The sequence below is a fragment of the Rhamphochromis sp. 'chilingali' genome (assembly GCF_963969265.1).
Source record: "Rhamphochromis sp. 'chilingali' genome assembly, chromosome: 9".
NCBI lineage: Eukaryota > Metazoa > Chordata > Actinopteri > Cichliformes > Cichlidae > Rhamphochromis > Rhamphochromis sp. 'chilingali'.
In genome coordinates this window covers 23,972,398-23,988,172 of record NC_137936.1, presented here as the reverse complement: position 1 = coordinate 23,988,172, position 15,775 = coordinate 23,972,398, and the positions used below count along the sequence as shown (strand labels likewise).

At 40.6% G+C, this 15,775-nt stretch overlaps 2 protein-coding genes across 4 annotated transcripts in view; one reads left to right on the top strand and one right to left on the bottom strand.

The window, feature by feature from the left end:
* The first annotated feature begins 13 nt into the window (after positions 1 to 13).
* Positions 14 to 8,785, top strand: abhd14b (abhydrolase domain containing 14B). The gene is made up of 4 exons (XM_080890972.1): positions 14 to 155; positions 961 to 1,175; positions 5,808 to 6,049; positions 7,760 to 8,785. Exons 2-4 carry the CDS (start codon positions 962 to 964, stop codon positions 7,937 to 7,939), a joined length of 636 nt encoding a protein of 211 aa, XP_080747098.1. The 5' UTR covers positions 14 to 155; position 961; the 3' UTR covers positions 7,940 to 8,785.
* Positions 8,786 to 9,159: 374 nt separating this feature from the next.
* The window catches only part of cacna2d2a (calcium channel, voltage-dependent, alpha 2/delta subunit 2a), a 178,491-nt gene continuing 171,875 nt past the window's right edge, over positions 9,160 to 15,775 (bottom strand). For all 3 annotated transcript variants that reach the window (XM_080890968.1, XM_080890969.1, XM_080890970.1), the window contains 5 exons: positions 15,461 to 15,516; positions 15,094 to 15,217; positions 14,682 to 14,791; positions 14,314 to 14,396; positions 9,160 to 13,401 (listed from right to left, as the gene is read on the bottom strand). In XM_080890968.1, coding sequence (XP_080747094.1) covers positions 13,279 to 13,401; positions 14,314 to 14,396; positions 14,682 to 14,791; positions 15,094 to 15,217; positions 15,461 to 15,516 — 496 coding nt within the window. In that variant the 3' untranslated portion in view covers positions 9,160 to 13,278. The remainder of the gene's footprint in view (positions 13,402 to 14,313; positions 14,397 to 14,681; positions 14,792 to 15,093; positions 15,218 to 15,460; positions 15,517 to 15,775) is intronic.

Sequence of the window (15,775 nt, the reverse complement as noted above, 5' to 3'; positions counted from 1 at the left end):
CCACAAACGCTAGACGTCAGTAGGACGATTTCCAAAGGTTTTTCTCTTTCTCTTGTTTTCCGGGGGAGATAAACTGAAGCTAAGCTGCAGCTGGTTCAAGAACCTGTCTGACTTTCTCTGTTTTGCACCTTTAATCATCGGGGATTCACAGTCGGGTAAGAAAAGGGAAGGAGGGGGTTGTTATTCTGTCGCCACGTGTGTTTTGAATGATGAGCATAAAGCACCTAGATAGGCGAGTTCGATGTAAAATAAAAATGATCTAATCTGGACTTTGATCCGACTTGTTTAACCCGCAGCTGCGCACACACTTCTGTCTGCTGATTATGCGTCCGTGGAACATCCGATTAAGTCCACGCTGATCTGTGAAAGCACGGGGATCGTGGACAAACTTCTTTAAATAGTCTATTAATAGTTCTCCAGGCTTCTTGAATGACATTCAAAGCTTTTCTTTGGATGTCGGCTTTTGTTCTGTTCTCTCTCGATCGTGATGATCTCACACTGCTTCGATAATGTTGAAGTCTGACCAATTCATGACTGATAGTGTTATCAGATATGCTTTTACCAGACTGACAGTGTGTTTGGGATCATTATTGTGCTGAAAAATGTTACATAAAGTTACATGAAGTTTATCTTTCTGTGCTTGCACTTTGTAAGGAAAACAAAGCAAATGAAGTTACATAATTGCATTTTTATGGCGTACACCCATTATGGTTGGGAATTTTATTTTTTAGCATCTCCACAAGACTTTCTCTCTCTGCAAAGAAATATGGTCCTCTCTTGGAGTGATCTTTAATTCTGTCAAGAGACAAGAGAAGAGCTTCACAGAAACTGGCGGCATAGAAGATGATTGGGTTTTCCACCTGAAGGAACTAATATTGTTAAAGAGAAGGAAAAATGGGAGGTATAACAGTGTGGAAACCCATGTGAAATAACTGCTTTCTCTTTCTTGTTGTTGTTCAGGATGGCAGCTGTTAAAATGACGGAGGGTACAGTGCAGGTGGAGAGCTGCAACGCGCCACTGTTTTACAGACAAAGCGAACCTGTGACAGGAGGAGCAAAAGTGTCGGTTCTGCTTCTTCACGGCATACGCTTCTCTTCAGAAAACTGGCTCAGCATCGGCACTCTGGAGACGCTGGCCAAAGCGGGTTGCCGCGCGGTCGCCATCGACCTGCCAGGTGCGTTTGTCAGGGAACAAACACCATCTCCTTCCGTCACTCAGCTTTTAACTGAAAAGTCAGCATGACCAATGAAACGCAGCAAGGCAACAGGCTGCCACCGGCACATAAAGAGCTCCTAAAAGTCTCAGGGTCAAACTTTTGGCTCTTCGCTGTTTTGAATGCTCGCAAATATTAAATTGGGACTATTGACAGTAGTGATGGCCAAATGAAGCTTTCCGAAGCACTGAAGCTTGTATTGAAAAACGGTTCATTACTCGAAGCTTTTCAACACAGTCCTCTCCGGTGACATCTGGTGGTGAAAATTTTGAAGAGCAGCTTGAATCTGCAAAATAAAACGGACTGCTCAATTATCAGTGCTCACTCAAGAGTGGAGTTCTCTCTGATATTGGGCCACCGTTCCGTTGCTTTGAACATGTAATTGGTTTTGTTTTCTCGATTGGGGGGCTGAAAAAAATGTAATGCGTATTTGCGTAATACATTTTGATCAATAAACTTTCCCTATTTAAACATGCACTATGGTGGCCTTTCTTTGCTCATAACTCCTTGATGTTGGTAAATACAATAAGTGAGCAATATATATAATATACATATGATAATGCACAGCACATTATGGAGTATGCCCCTGCTGTGAAGTCCTGCCTCCATCTACTTGTCGTTTAATCACTGGACAGCTGGACAGGTTCATACAAAATATTAGATTAGGCCAATTCCTATACATATTTTTGACCTAGGGGTGGGATTGATTGTGAACTGGAAAGGGAAAATGCTTAGGAAGCTGAGTACGGCTGCATCGTCACTGATTTGTAGAATCCTTTTGATTCGATACAGGATCCGATTCAATTTGATTGGAATCTGGAAAGTTTTGGCTCAGTCAGAAATATTACAATTCTGATCATTTAACAGTATATATCCATAATTTCGTATCTATTAAAAGAAAGCTGACACATGTGAGACTTAATTAGAGATGTAAACAGAGAGTTATGAAACCTGCAGCTGCAGAAGCCAGCGGGGAAAAAAAGAGGCAAACACAGCGCGGACCCGACGACGCACCAAAATCTGACTCTGACGCGTCGGGTCCGCGCTCTGTGTTCACGTTTGTATGCAGAATCCGTGAACCTGCTCCCAGTTACTGTTTTAGCTGTATGGTGTTTGACGACATGTTGTGAGGTTTAACCTGAGATGCTGGCGTTTCAGGCATAATAACGTTAATTTACAAATCGACACGGGATTTTAATGAATCAATATCACTTTATTCAATTTAGCATGGATTGTAATCAGAAAAGCGATAATCAAAACCCACCCCTAATCAAGAACTTGCAAAGTAAAAACATGATCTATGTAAGGTAGCCCTTTTGTTATTTACATTTAAAAAGAGGATTAGTGTTACTGTGCGCTGGCTGAGTCTGTTTCTTTTCTTAGAAATAGTTTCTCCTGCCCTGGAGAAAATCCACTTGCATGGAACAGAAGAGGCTGTGGAGTGCAGGAACCACACTGCAAGCTGGTAGATATGCAGGTATTCCTGGGTCCTGCAGACTATCACCTAAAAACAATAAACAAAATGATTTTCTAAACTGTAGCAATGTAATGTACGTATAGTGCCAAATACATTTTTGTAGTCTTCATTAGCTTTAATTCACATGGAAGTGTTCCTAAAGTCATATGCTGTAATGATATTTACATTATGAAAACATGATTTTGGACATTTCAAGTTTTTCACTTCGGCAGATAAAATGAATTGAGCAAAATCAACTCAAATTAAAGCTGCAAGCAGCGTTATGAGGGCCCTCGCACCCCCGGCACGTCGAGCCACTGCCAACACCTCAAACCGGCACGTCCGATGTGATGTCACATTGATGGATTTCATGCTTTTAATCACCAGCTAACATTTCATCTTATTCAACCAGGATTATAGTCATGCCACTAGGTGGCGCTCTAACCATTATTGACAAATAGCATAACAAACATTTCCAAGCTCGAGTCTCATCACACCTGCGACCTTTGGGAGAGATTGGACATTGTGTTTTTTAGTGACAGCAGATTACTGCTTTTTGCGAGTGATTGAAACTCTACGTGCCGCCATGACCACCCCGTTTCCCTGAACGGAAAAAGCTTCGCAATTTAACATCACAAAGGTCTTTAGATTCTACACACTGAAGAATGCTTCAATATGATGAAATCCCTTGGAGGAGTTCGTCAAAGTATGAGGCCTGAAAAGGGGGGAAAATGTCATCAAAATTACACATTAATTTTAAAATGGCTGACTTCCTGTTGGATTTGGGATATTGCTCCAAGAGACTTTTTTGTACATCTTGATATCTTACACAAGCTTACCAAGTGTCAGACTCATAGATGAAACACAGAGCAGGGGCTGATGTTTTGAAATATTGTAGGGGGCGCTGTGGAGCCATTTTGCGCTATTCAAGGAAAATGGTTACATAACAACAATGCCTTCATCCATTTGGAGGTGTGTGCCAAATTTCAAGCCTCTATAAACTTTCCAAGCCCCTCAAAAGCCACTTCATCTTTCATGGTGAACCGCGTTGCCACCAGGGTGCGCCGTTCAGTTTAAAGTCACAATTTTTGCACTGAAGCATCACGAGGGACTGATGGTGATATTCACCGCTTTTGAGGTGGCCACGATCAACCTGTGAAAATCAGTACAACAAAGTTAAAGCCATGACATTTCCTGTTGCCACTAGGTGGCGCTGTCCGTATTTCCGACAATGGGCACATCAATCTGTTCAGGGCGGGTCTGACATCATGCCTGTAAAGTCTGGTACTGATCAGACTGGATTTCATTGAGTTATACTAATTTGTTTCTTCATGGCGTGACATCAAAGTTCGCCATGCTGCTGGGGTCACACCCTTTCGCGAAAACTCACAGTTTTCACTGTAACCCAAGACCAACTCCTTAAGGCTTTCCTGGAGAAATTTGAGGCTGCAGATGTCACCCATCACTATACTGTACCCCAAAGTGTAAAACATGACATTTCCTGTTCCCACTAGGTGGCGCTGTCATTGATGTCAAATATGGCAGTTGAAATATGTTCAGGGGTGGAGCCTTATCATATGTGTTCACTTTGGTCAAGGTCAGAAAATGTATGACAAAATGAGAGGCAATAAGATTTTCATGGCGAGTCATCGAAATTCGCCATGGCGCCACGGCCTCATAGTATTGTGAAAACTCAAAAGCTCCGCAATTTAACATGGCACAAGGGTGTAGTTGACACTGTCCAAATTTGAAGTTTATAGGACCAAATCCCAAGGAGGAGTTCGTTAAAGTACAAGGCATGGAAACGGTAAAATCAGAGCCAAAATGTCACCTTCAATCCAAAATGGCGGACTTCCTGTTGGGTTTGCGTCAATGGGCCCACAGACTTTTTTGTTCGTCTTGGCATGATACACATGTGTGCCAAATTTCATACATGTAGCTCAAACCGTGTGGTCGTAGGGCTGCATTTAACAAGGCATAGGTGACGCTCTAGAGCCATTTCCCAGTGCTCATATGTAAAACCATTAAAATACAAAATTTTTCACCAAACCTGGCATGTGTGCAAAATTTCATGAGTTTTTGAGCATGTTTAGGCCCTCAAAAAGGCCCTTGTTTGGGGTGAATAATAATAATAAGAAACGGAGCAGATACAATAGGGCCTTCGCACTCTCGGTGCTCGGGCCCTAAATATTTCCACACGCCATAACGTCCTCTCTTCCTCGCTGGCTCCATATCTGTCAGTGGAATGATCACCTCGTCGCTATCTGTCACCATCAACACACTCCACGAATCCCGTGGACGATTCACTTCCTTATATCCGTTTGAATCAGGTACCGAAGCAGTTACGTGCGTAATGAAGCTTCGGACGTCACTGGTCACGTGACTTTTGCCAAACGAAGCAAGCCTCGACACAGTGCTTCTGAACCAGTGTGTTGTTTTTTTCGACACACGCTCCGGAGCGTCAGCTTCAAGCGGGCCATCACTAATTGACAGTAATACCTAATTGTGTGGCCCTATGCTAACCCTTCTGAAAATGAAAAACAAACATATTAATTAAATATAAGCTGGGATATATGAGTTATAACTTGTTTTAATTTTTTGTTTGCAATTTATTGCTTAAAACTTTTATTTTTAAAATGTAAGTTTTTCAACAAAAAGTCTCAAAAACTCTGTTTCTTAACTTTCTTATTGTTGTTTATATTCTAAACTTTTTATGAGAGCTTTTTTTAAGCTAGCTGTGTCCTGTCGTTTTACCTATTTTCATAGGTGAAACTTTAACTTTTTGCATTATATTTATGGATATGTATTTGCAGTTGGCATCAGGACTTTGGCTTTGTTTGGAAAGTCAAATGTGCATGGGGGCTCAAATTTGAAGTGAACTGAATTGCTTCCATGAGTCATTGTTACAGCCCGTGTTCTGCTTGTTTTTAGAATCTGGTATTTTTGTCTCATGCTTTGACAGCCTCTAGTGATGATCTGGCAGGCACTCTACAATTTATATAGATCACTGAGGCAGCATGGGCCCAAAAGAAAAATGTTTGCCTTGGGGACAGTAATTACGTTAATAAGTCAGTGTCCATCAACAAACCTTACTCCTCTCCTCCTCTTCTTTTCTCGTGCCTCCCCTCTCTCCACAGAACTTGGTCAGTCTAAATCGGCCAAAGCCCCAGCGGCAGTGGGAACACCCGCCCCTGCAGGTTTCCTCAAAGAGGTGTGTGAGCAGCTGAATCTAACCCCGGCGGTGGTGATCAGCCCATCCCTTAGCGGGATGTATTCCCTGCCCTTCCTCCTCGAGCACCAGGCTCTGGTGCGAGCCTACATCCCTGTCGCTCCCATCTGTACGGACAAATTCACAGCGGAGCAGTACCAGAGCATAAAGGTAGAGTCTGTGTGTGAGGATATGCCTCTGCTTGATATTCCTTTGTAGGTTCCTCTCCTGCAAAAGTTTTTTTTTTTCTCTTTTTTGGTATAGTATATGCACTGTCATTTCCTTTTTTAAAGGATAACTTGAGCAGCTGCGAATATCATCCAATTTTCCAACTCTTCTTTTTAAAAGAGACAGTGACTTTACCTGCACAGATGCCACTGGCTTTCATCCAGCTCAGAATTGTCTTAATGGGAAATCAATTGTAGGCACATTAGCCTGAAAAGCGATTTGTCTAATTTACTTATTTAGAACAAGCACTTACCTTAACAAAATTTGCTTTCCTTTATAAACAGTTTAAATGCAGAAGTTGTACATTCTTTTTTTATTTTAATCCAAACAATATTCTAAAGACTCAGCTCACACATTAAAGTCTCAGCAATTATAACGCAGCAAGAAGATTGGCACGAACAGGAGCAGTTTTTCTGTATAATGAGTGTTTTTAGTTTTAAAGGATGTTTTGCAGAGAATACTTTTGGATATCATATTTAATCTTTTATTAAGTGTTTTAAAAGGCACACTGTTGGTTTTATAAATAACAGTTAAACAGCTAACGGGGAATGTTAAGTGACCAAGTTTTACTTTACAAGAAAGATCCTAAAGATTTTAAGAAAAAAAATCAGATAAATGAAATTTAGCTATTTTAGAAATAAGATGGAGATTAGAAAACACTCATCATAACTGCTTAAGAAATTACAAAGAAGCTGGTCAACCCAGGGAGCAGAGCAAATCTGGTTCTGACAGTATGTTTGCGCTAAGTACCGCAGCAATTTCCTAATGTTGTAAACCTGCTCAACATTTGGCAATAAAACCCTTTCTGATTCTGATTCTGAAATCATTAAAAACCCAAAGGGTCTCTGCGCTTGATACAAAGAACCTGCTCCTCTGTCCCTTTTGTGACAGGTTGTTACAGGCCTCTGTATTTGTATCTCCACTTTCAGCAATCTCTTAGCAAACAAAGAGACATCGGAGCAGCAGAGTAACTCAAAAGATGGACAATAGAGTAATAAATGCAACTTACTGATGATAAAAAAGCATAAAACAAACATTTATGCTGTCATTAAGTGTCAAAGTGTGTTACAACTAAAATAACTAAGCCGGAGTAACTGCATTCATGTGTATTTCTGCAATGATGCAGTGAATATGTGGGAAACGATTAAGTTGTATTCACAAGTTCTTCAGGTTTTCTGATGAAGTAATCTGATCGATGTTTTGTACCAGTTAAAAAAAAAACTGGTACAAAAATAAATGCTTTTTATAACCTTTTACTTGTAATAGAGTTTGTTCATATTGCTGTATTTTTTTTTAATAAGATGAGAGATCTGAACGTCTCTTCTCAGGCTGGAAAAACTAAGACTGTAGTTTTTCTCACTTTTATAATTCTTATTGACTACTAGACACATAAATCTGTTACACCTAAAATCTTTTAGTCTTAGCTTTTCACAGGACTTGTTTTGATTTCCTTCTTTCCTTTTTTTTTTTTTTTTTTTCCAGCTTGAGGTGAAATTTAGGACATCTGCAAAATCCCTTTAGCTATGGGTTTGAATTTAAAAACAAATAAAAGAGAGACAGATTTTCAAATGCCAGAAAAAGGACAGTGGAAATCACTCTGCAAAGGGCTCTTTTTTTTTTTTCTTTCATTATTGTTGTGATTTTTGTGTCCAGGTCCCATCGCTGATCGTTTACGGTGACCAGGACCATCAACTCGGGGAGGTGTCGCTCCGTAACCTGAGCAATCTGGCCAATCACAAAGTGGTGGTGATGAAGGGAGCAGGCCACCCCTGTTACCTGGACGACCCAGACACTTGGCACAAAGCTCTTACAGACTTCCTTAACACGCTGTGAAGCTCTTTGCTGTGCATTAGCAGCGCGATCGCCAAGAATGCGGTCACGCATAGGCAAACACATTAATCACTTGTGAAGAATTGAACTCACGTATTCCCAATGCTTAACCTGATTTGTATGTTTTGATACGTCTGCAAATCGGGCCTTTTCTAATGGTGACAGCAGTTGAACTTTTCCTTAAAAGGTTGAAGCCTGAAGCTTTTTGAGAAATATTGTTTCTTAAATGAGAAAACCTGATGTCAGTCTTGAATCTGTACACTAAACACAAAGCTCAAGTCTGCAGCCGACTACTGAACCCAGGCGTGTAGGATTACGACACGTGGTTCACCCACATCACTGAACAGCGTCCAGTATTTCCACTCTGGAAACTTTGTTTCCTGTTTCGTTGTTGTAAAATATTTCGTTTGAGTAATTTTGGTTTAATTTAGGTGACTGAAGCTACAGTTCACTAACATCATATAAAATGACCGTGGTTGTTTTAGTGTTTGAGTGCACACAAAACTGCAAGTCTTCCAACGGTCACCTGGTCAAGGCTGCGAAGCAAGATAGAAATGTGTTAAACATGTGTCGCTTTTATGTCTCAGTGTTTCTGTCCTAATGCAGTTTATCTGACTTTGCAGTAATCATTACAGAACTGCCTGAAATCAGCACGAACGATGCCTTAAATTCGCCAAAGACCATTTTTCAATATAACTGAACCCAAGTTTTAATAAAAGAATGACACTTTATGCCTCACACACTGAAACTCTGTAATTATGAAGCAATCAGAAGGGAGCATGTTATGAACATGGAAATGTTCGTGATGTGTCTAAATGGCACAAACAGAATAAAGTTCAAACAGAGCAGGCTGCAGGTCACTTTCATGTCTCTGCACCATGTTACGTTTGCCAAATGCTAGCTGCCTACACATTGCACTCATACACACCAGGGTTGTATTAATCGTCTCATCCCAGCGTTAGAAGTGAATATTTTTAATAAAGCATCATAATTATTATATATTTGCTTGGTTCTCAACAGACTGTGTTTTCTATTTAACCGAGGAGTTAAAGCAGGTAACGTCAAACTGATTTTACATCACGGGCCACAGACAGCTTCGACTTCAAGTGGGTCAGCCCAGTGAAAAGTACATGAGAAACATGTAAAATTACAGTTTAGTTCATTACCCAGCTGATGTTTCTATAGATAGATGGGTAGATTGTGGAAAAGCGGGAACTTTTCTGTCATTTAATTGTTTATCTATTACTTAATGACTTTAGAATAGTATGAATAGCAATGTGGTGCTGTCTTTATCAATAGGAAAATCTGTAAAACCCACAAAAAACAGTTAAAAATCTACGCACTCGTTCACATTTTCCAGCCAGATTGGAATTTTTACTGGGGAATTTTTCCACCCCCCCCAAAAAACAAAACACCACACAATAAAATGAAGTGAAAAATATGAACATTATTTAATAACTGATTCTCTGTAATAAACAATTTGAAAATATTTTACAAGGAGTCACAGACACAATATTTTACAAATTTTGCCCTCTTCTTTTTTGTTTTCTTCTTCTTTTTTTTAAGCTTCATCTGTACAAAAGAATGGAGCGACGACATGGACTAGTGCCCAGAAAAGAAGGAGCTAAATCTTCCACACATACAAACATTCACACTCACACACGTACGAGGAAGAAAAGAAAAACCAAAAAAAAAAAAGAGAAAACATTTTGACATCAGATCTCAAACTTATCAACAGTGCTGTATTCCTATATTTTTTTAAACTTCACTGAAAGTTTGACTGAATTTACTCTTTTTTTTTTCTCTCTAAATTGTTGCTGTTATTTTTTTCACACACGTGTCAAACATGGTCACATAGCACCAGACTACAGACTACAGAATCACATACACACGTGTCTTTCCCACATAGACGCACCAACACAAAGGGTCGCAGCGAGGGTCGGTGGAGGGGAAGGGAGACGCTTCGTGAAAACCCGCATTAATCTACTTTAGGGTGATGTTTTAAAGCTGACCCCTCCCTCTCGTCCCCCAAGCTGGTCCAATTATCTATTTATGTTCCCTTTTTTTTTGGCAAAATTAAATTTGTCAAACCACAGAAATCAGACATGTGTGTCCCTTCGGAAGCTATTTTCCATCAGGATGCACACACAGACGTCACTAGATGTCTCTCCCACGACCTTCTGTTTACCAGGCTCGTGATGCTCTGTGGAGACCCACTCCCTGAGCTTGCCTCTGACATCCCGTCCGCTCACGAAAAAATAAATAAAATAAAATAAAAACACCTGGAAGGTGACGTCCTTGGCTTACTTCTTCCTGGTGTTTGACATCTCCCAGCGGGGGATGAGTCAGTGTCATTACATGGTTGCTTATAGGTGTGTGCGTGTGTGTGTGCATAATGTCTGAGTGCAGGTGCACAGAGTGTATTCAGTTTGGGAGTGAGATTGTGTGCGCACACAGTCAGGAAAAGGAGAGTAAGTTGCAGGGGGTACATTTCCACAGGCACGTGTAGCGTTCATTTACAGACAGTGGAAATAGAGAAATACAGACAGAATAGTGGCACAGGACAGAGACAAACAGATGGCAGAAAAGTGAAACTGCATCCAGCATCAGATAGTAACGGGCCACATTGGAAATGCTCATTCTGATTTTCATTGTCTTTAACAGTATGAATTTTGTTTTTCCTCTGATTTGTCCAGAGCTGAGCTGCAGTTACTGTGCCAGCAACATTTGTCACATCAAATAGTACCTACGACTGTACAGAGTGTCTAGTTAAGCTTCAAAATGTCGAGTGAATCATCCCACCTGAGCAATACTACGGCAAGTCTCGGGTGGGATGTGAACATCGAAGGTCAGAGGCTTTTTTTTCTTTGTCTTGTTTTTTTTTTTAATTTTAAAAACTTCCACCCACTTTCAAGCATTTAATCAAACAGGCATCGATCGATAACTAATCATTCCGAGACGTAAAAATATAAAATCAGAGCTCACTATATTTACTGCATAACACCAAGAAAAAAAAAAGCCCAGGGGAGGGAAATACTTCAGGATCGATTTGTGTGTGAGAAAGAGGGTTATGTAGGGGTATCGGAGCTCCATACGTGTAACACTAAGGCATTTAGCGAGGTTTTGAAACAGAAAACACTGATGAACTACACATTCTTTCTGCCTCCTCTGCCCCCGTATATTAATATTTAAGCAGTCAACATGGATCTCCTTTTGTTTTCATAAAATCCCCCCCTTTTCTCCACAGCAACACTGGATTTGTTTTTTGTCTGTCGCAACACGCCGAGGAAAAACAGTTACACGGGCACAACTGCCATCCCCCGAGCACTCCACGACTCATTTAAAAAGACATTCCCTTTGAGGGTTTTTAAACTAACGCGCATACATCCACACACAAACACATACGATTCAGGCAGAACTATAGCAGTCAGGTGGCCCTAAAAGAAAGGAAAAGAAAACAACACAAAAAAAAGCTCTATGGCCAGTTAAGTCGCTGTATACTGATAGTGTAGCTCTATACATGGCTTTGTAAAGGAACGGTATAGTAACTCCATATGATGACAGTCAGGTGGCGTTGGAGGAGTACAGCAACAACAGCCAAGAGGGGAAAATACATTAAGCCGAGCCAGTCAGTTCGATGGCTCTGTGTAAAGCTATTTCTTTAACCAACAGATTCAGTCTTAGGCTCCTGTAGTGTCCAAAGCCTCAAAGACGGCTGCTTTATAAAGGTACTATACAGTAGCTCTACTCTTATACAGCCGGTGCGTTCCAAAACAAAGTGCATCAAGGCACTATGAAACAGAGCGGCTCCTAAACATGGGAGTCTAAAATGACTTTTCACACATGATCAAATGACGGACTGCGATGGATTACAACCACACTACTTACTGCACATGATCACCATATTTAGTGGCCTCTTCTGCACTTTTGTTGGAAATGTTGATAAGCCCCTATCCCCCAGCAGCGAATGGTTTTGAAGTTTGAACAGCATCAGTCAAAGGTAATACAAGCACACACCAAAAGAAAAATGATTAGCACCCCCCCCCAACCCAAGCACAGATGAGGAAGAAAGGAAGGGACAAAAAAAACTGGAACTACTATGGCGGGGAGATTTGAGTGTTTGCTGTGTGACAAAAGTAAAGCACGAATACAAATCGCGGTTAGGAGCGTTAGTCGAGGTTGTTGGAGAAGCCTCATGAGGAGTGGCAGAGGTGAGCTTTTTCATCAGAGGGTGCAGAGATTTTTTTTTCCCCTTTAAACATCAGTCCAAAGCCGAGGTCAGCGTGGTCGATTAATCGTAAAGGAGAATACTACACAACAAGTTCCTGCAGCAACCGAACACTGATTCATATTTTACAATAAAAGCCAGATAGCACTAACCTCAAATAGTAAGTATGAGGAAAAATACTTCAAGAAAATGAGATTACCATCGTGTAATTACATTAATCCCCAGTGGATGTCTTTTAAAAGCATTAATCTGTAATTATGAGTCAGCATTCAGCTGCCGAGTGTCTCCTCTTCCTCTCGAGCTTTATCCTAAATCTAAATCCATTTCATCTTCGTGTTTTGGCTATAAAAATAAGACCACACGAAAGTATATCTCATTTTGGCAAGTAGATATAGCGCATAAACTAATTCTTGTCTTTTTTACACTTAACTTCCTTTTCATGTTAAAACCTAAATATACTGTATGTTTAGAATACTCATCACTTCAGCAGTTTATATGTGACATTTTGTATACTTAACAGTTCTTTTATTTTTCTGCTATTTTTCTTCTATGGTGGCTATTACTGGCTGAATGGTCCACAGCCTCTTACAAGAGGCAAATGACAGAGCGATGAGACTCTGAGATGGAGGAAAGGAGAAGGAGGAGGAGTCCTGCTGTCCCTCTGACAGACAGAGGTGAAGGTGGACACGCAAACTCAGTTCTCCAGTCTGTGGTGGGAGGTCTTTGACGAGGACATCGGCCTGTCCTTTTCACCCTCCCTTGTCTGGATGGAGAAGGTGGTGGGATGGTTGTAGGCTTGACGGGGTGGTTGGGTGGCTTGATATCTCTTTTCTGACATTGCCTCTGATGATCCAAGTGGTCCAGCACCACCCTAGCTCATCTCGCAGATGAAGGTGAGGACGCAAATGTCTCTGTTTTCACAAAGCAACACAGACCAAAGCAAGCTGGGTAGCGCAGCGCTCAGGGCTTCCAACTCACCATGATGGGAAGTCCCATAATTACCTATGACTATACCAAGGTGGAGGGCGAAGGGGCTAGGAGGTGGATGAGGGGGGCTTAGGATGGGACAGAAGCTGAGGAGGGTGAAAAGGAGGACAAGTGCAGGAAAATGAAATTAATGTAGTAGGGAGAGAAGGTGAGGACTGACAGCTGGATAAAGCAGAAGCAGCTGAATGAGCAGTAAAGTGTAGAGGGATGGGCGGAAGGAGTGACCTCGCCCGCAGTCCGACGTGTTCTCCTGCAAAACCACAGAAAGGAAGCTTGAGTTATAAACTGAGTTTATATGAAAGTTCTTCCACCATCAAATAAACACTTACATTCAATAATCGCTCTCTGGTAACACTTTTATCTTACCTTCTATCTGCATCGAGCTCTATATTGCCAACAGAGTCTGAACAAAGTAATTTTCATTTAGTTGACTATACAGTGCTGTGAAAATGTAATCGCCCCCTTCCTCAGTTTTTAGTGTCGTTGAAGTGTTTTTGTATTTGCCACAGTTCATCAAACAAATTTTAGTATTAGATAAAAACTATTTTATTAAATGAAGATTTCATTTATTAAGGGATAAAGGCTATCCATACCTACCTCGCCTGATGTGAAAAAGTAATTCCTCCCTAAACCTAATAACTGGTTGTGCCACCTTTGGCAGCAAGAACTGCAATTGAGCGTGAGCGAGATGTAAATCTTTAAAAGTGTACACACAATTTTTGTTAGTTTTGCCTCAGTACACTTAATGCAACAAATTTCACAAAATCCCTTGAATTAAAGCATCTTGATTGTTTGATTTTTGAAATCCACTGCTGTGGTGTACAGAGGCAAATCTACAAAAACTGGGTCTTTATCCAGCAAATAATGGGCCTAACGGCATATAATTACCAGGTCAATACTTGATCTCAGAATAAAAATAGGATATTTTTTTGTGTTACATAATGAACCAACTGTTACCAGCTGCATTAGAAAATCAGAGAAAGCTCAAAACCCCAGCTGGAGCCAACTGAACATAGCGATAGGATTTTAGCTATGCTCTGGTGACAAATTTTAAACATAGTATATTTAACTAGCAAGCACCAGGATTCAATGCTAAATAATGTTTTTGTTTTTCTTCACAGTAAGGTGGATATTCATGTGTTGTGTTATCTGAAAATCTTACAGCGATGTTACTGTCGAAGCAGGTGGAGGGTCCTTTTCGATAGCGTGCCTCAGGCGGTTCTTTACATGGATCCTCCTCCTTGACTGAAAATTGACTCCATTAAGGAAAATGAAACTCCTTTGTATTTCTTTTTCTTTCTTCTGTGCAATTTTTCATTATCCGCCTGAGCACCAATTCCTCATGCAGCCCTACACATGTAAATGACTGGCTATAATTCATGCCATCAATCTTAAAAATAGCCTTAAAATGAATGTGAAATGTTCGCGTTTCCACAGGTATGGTGATGAGGAGAGAAAATCTAGAGATGACAGAGTGTTTCTTCTCCAGTGCCAGCTGGTGTACAATGTGAAGGGGGAAAAAAAGGATACACTCCTTCTCCTCCTGGGATAGCTTCTCTATCTCGCAGGTGTTGCATGGCATCTTTTCTGCTACCACAAACAGCAAGTTGGTGTTGTTTATCCTCTTGGCATGAATCAGCCTGCAGAGAGAGACAGCTCTGTCAACAACCCCCCTCTGCTCACTTACATCACAGACTCATTTGCTAATGGATGAGCGAGATTCATGAGACAGTCTTATAAGGCTCATTTAGCCAATGATACGACGATTTCATTAGAGCTGATATGGGTTAATCATCAGCAGAGTTTATTAACTCCAACAGAAAGATGAATCTGTCTCACTAACTGCGTCGCTGTCACACCGCGATTCTTCATGCTACTTGTCTAAGCATATGCATGTCTGATTATGTGTGAGTGTTAAAAGTACTACGTCACGCATACAGACCTGGAGCAGTTGCCACAGTCCTGCAGTATGTAGTAGGAACTGCTGAGATTACTAAAGAAGTACTGGGTCTGGATCATTACACAGCTTCTCTCTTTAGAGTCGATTCCTTCGGCATCCACCTCATCTGCATAAAAAAAAAGAAAAAAAAAGAGATGATTATCTCTTTAACTCATTTCTCAGATCTTATTTTCAGCTTAATGCCCAAAGATGTATGTCATGTGTAATTTTTTCACTACATTTGGATTTAAGGTTTATTTGCTGTTGGCTTAAAGCTCCAAATAGATTTGATCAAAATCTACTTTTAGCACTTTTAAACCTTTTTTCCAATATTGTATAAAAATGGTATCGTATAAAACATGTCACCCACCTGTGACAAACCAACTGTGGTATGCCAGTCCATATATGAACTGTTGGAATAAAGACCTGAGGAGACAGGATTTGTTTTTAATTCAACTTGTGGACAAAAAAATGCAACATTGTGCAATGATTAAAATCATGAGTCAAGCTTTTTTGTTAGCAGGAATACTGCACATGCAGCAGTCCAGGTAATGAGTATGGCAGGCCGTAAAACTTTACAAAACGAGTCACAATTACCTGACCACAGAAATAACTATGAAAATGATGGCAGTGCAATACAGTACAGTATAACATGTGATTGAAATGCAGACTTTCAGCTTTAATT

What these genes read in the sequence shown, in the direction of transcription:
- abhd14b (XM_080890972.1), top strand. Translation starts at nt 962, where the DNA reads ATGGCAGCTGTTAAAATGACGGAGGGTACAGTGCAGGTGGAGAGCTGC. An exon ending in GGTCGCCATCGACCTGCCAG is followed by an intron (nt 1,176 to 5,807) that starts GTGCGTTTGTCA and finishes CTCTCTCCACAG; the next exon opens with AACTTGGTCAGTCTAAATCG. An exon ending in AGCAGTACCAGAGCATAAAG is followed by an intron (nt 6,050 to 7,759) that starts GTAGAGTCTGTG and finishes TTTTGTGTCCAG; the next exon opens with GTCCCATCGCTGATCGTTTA.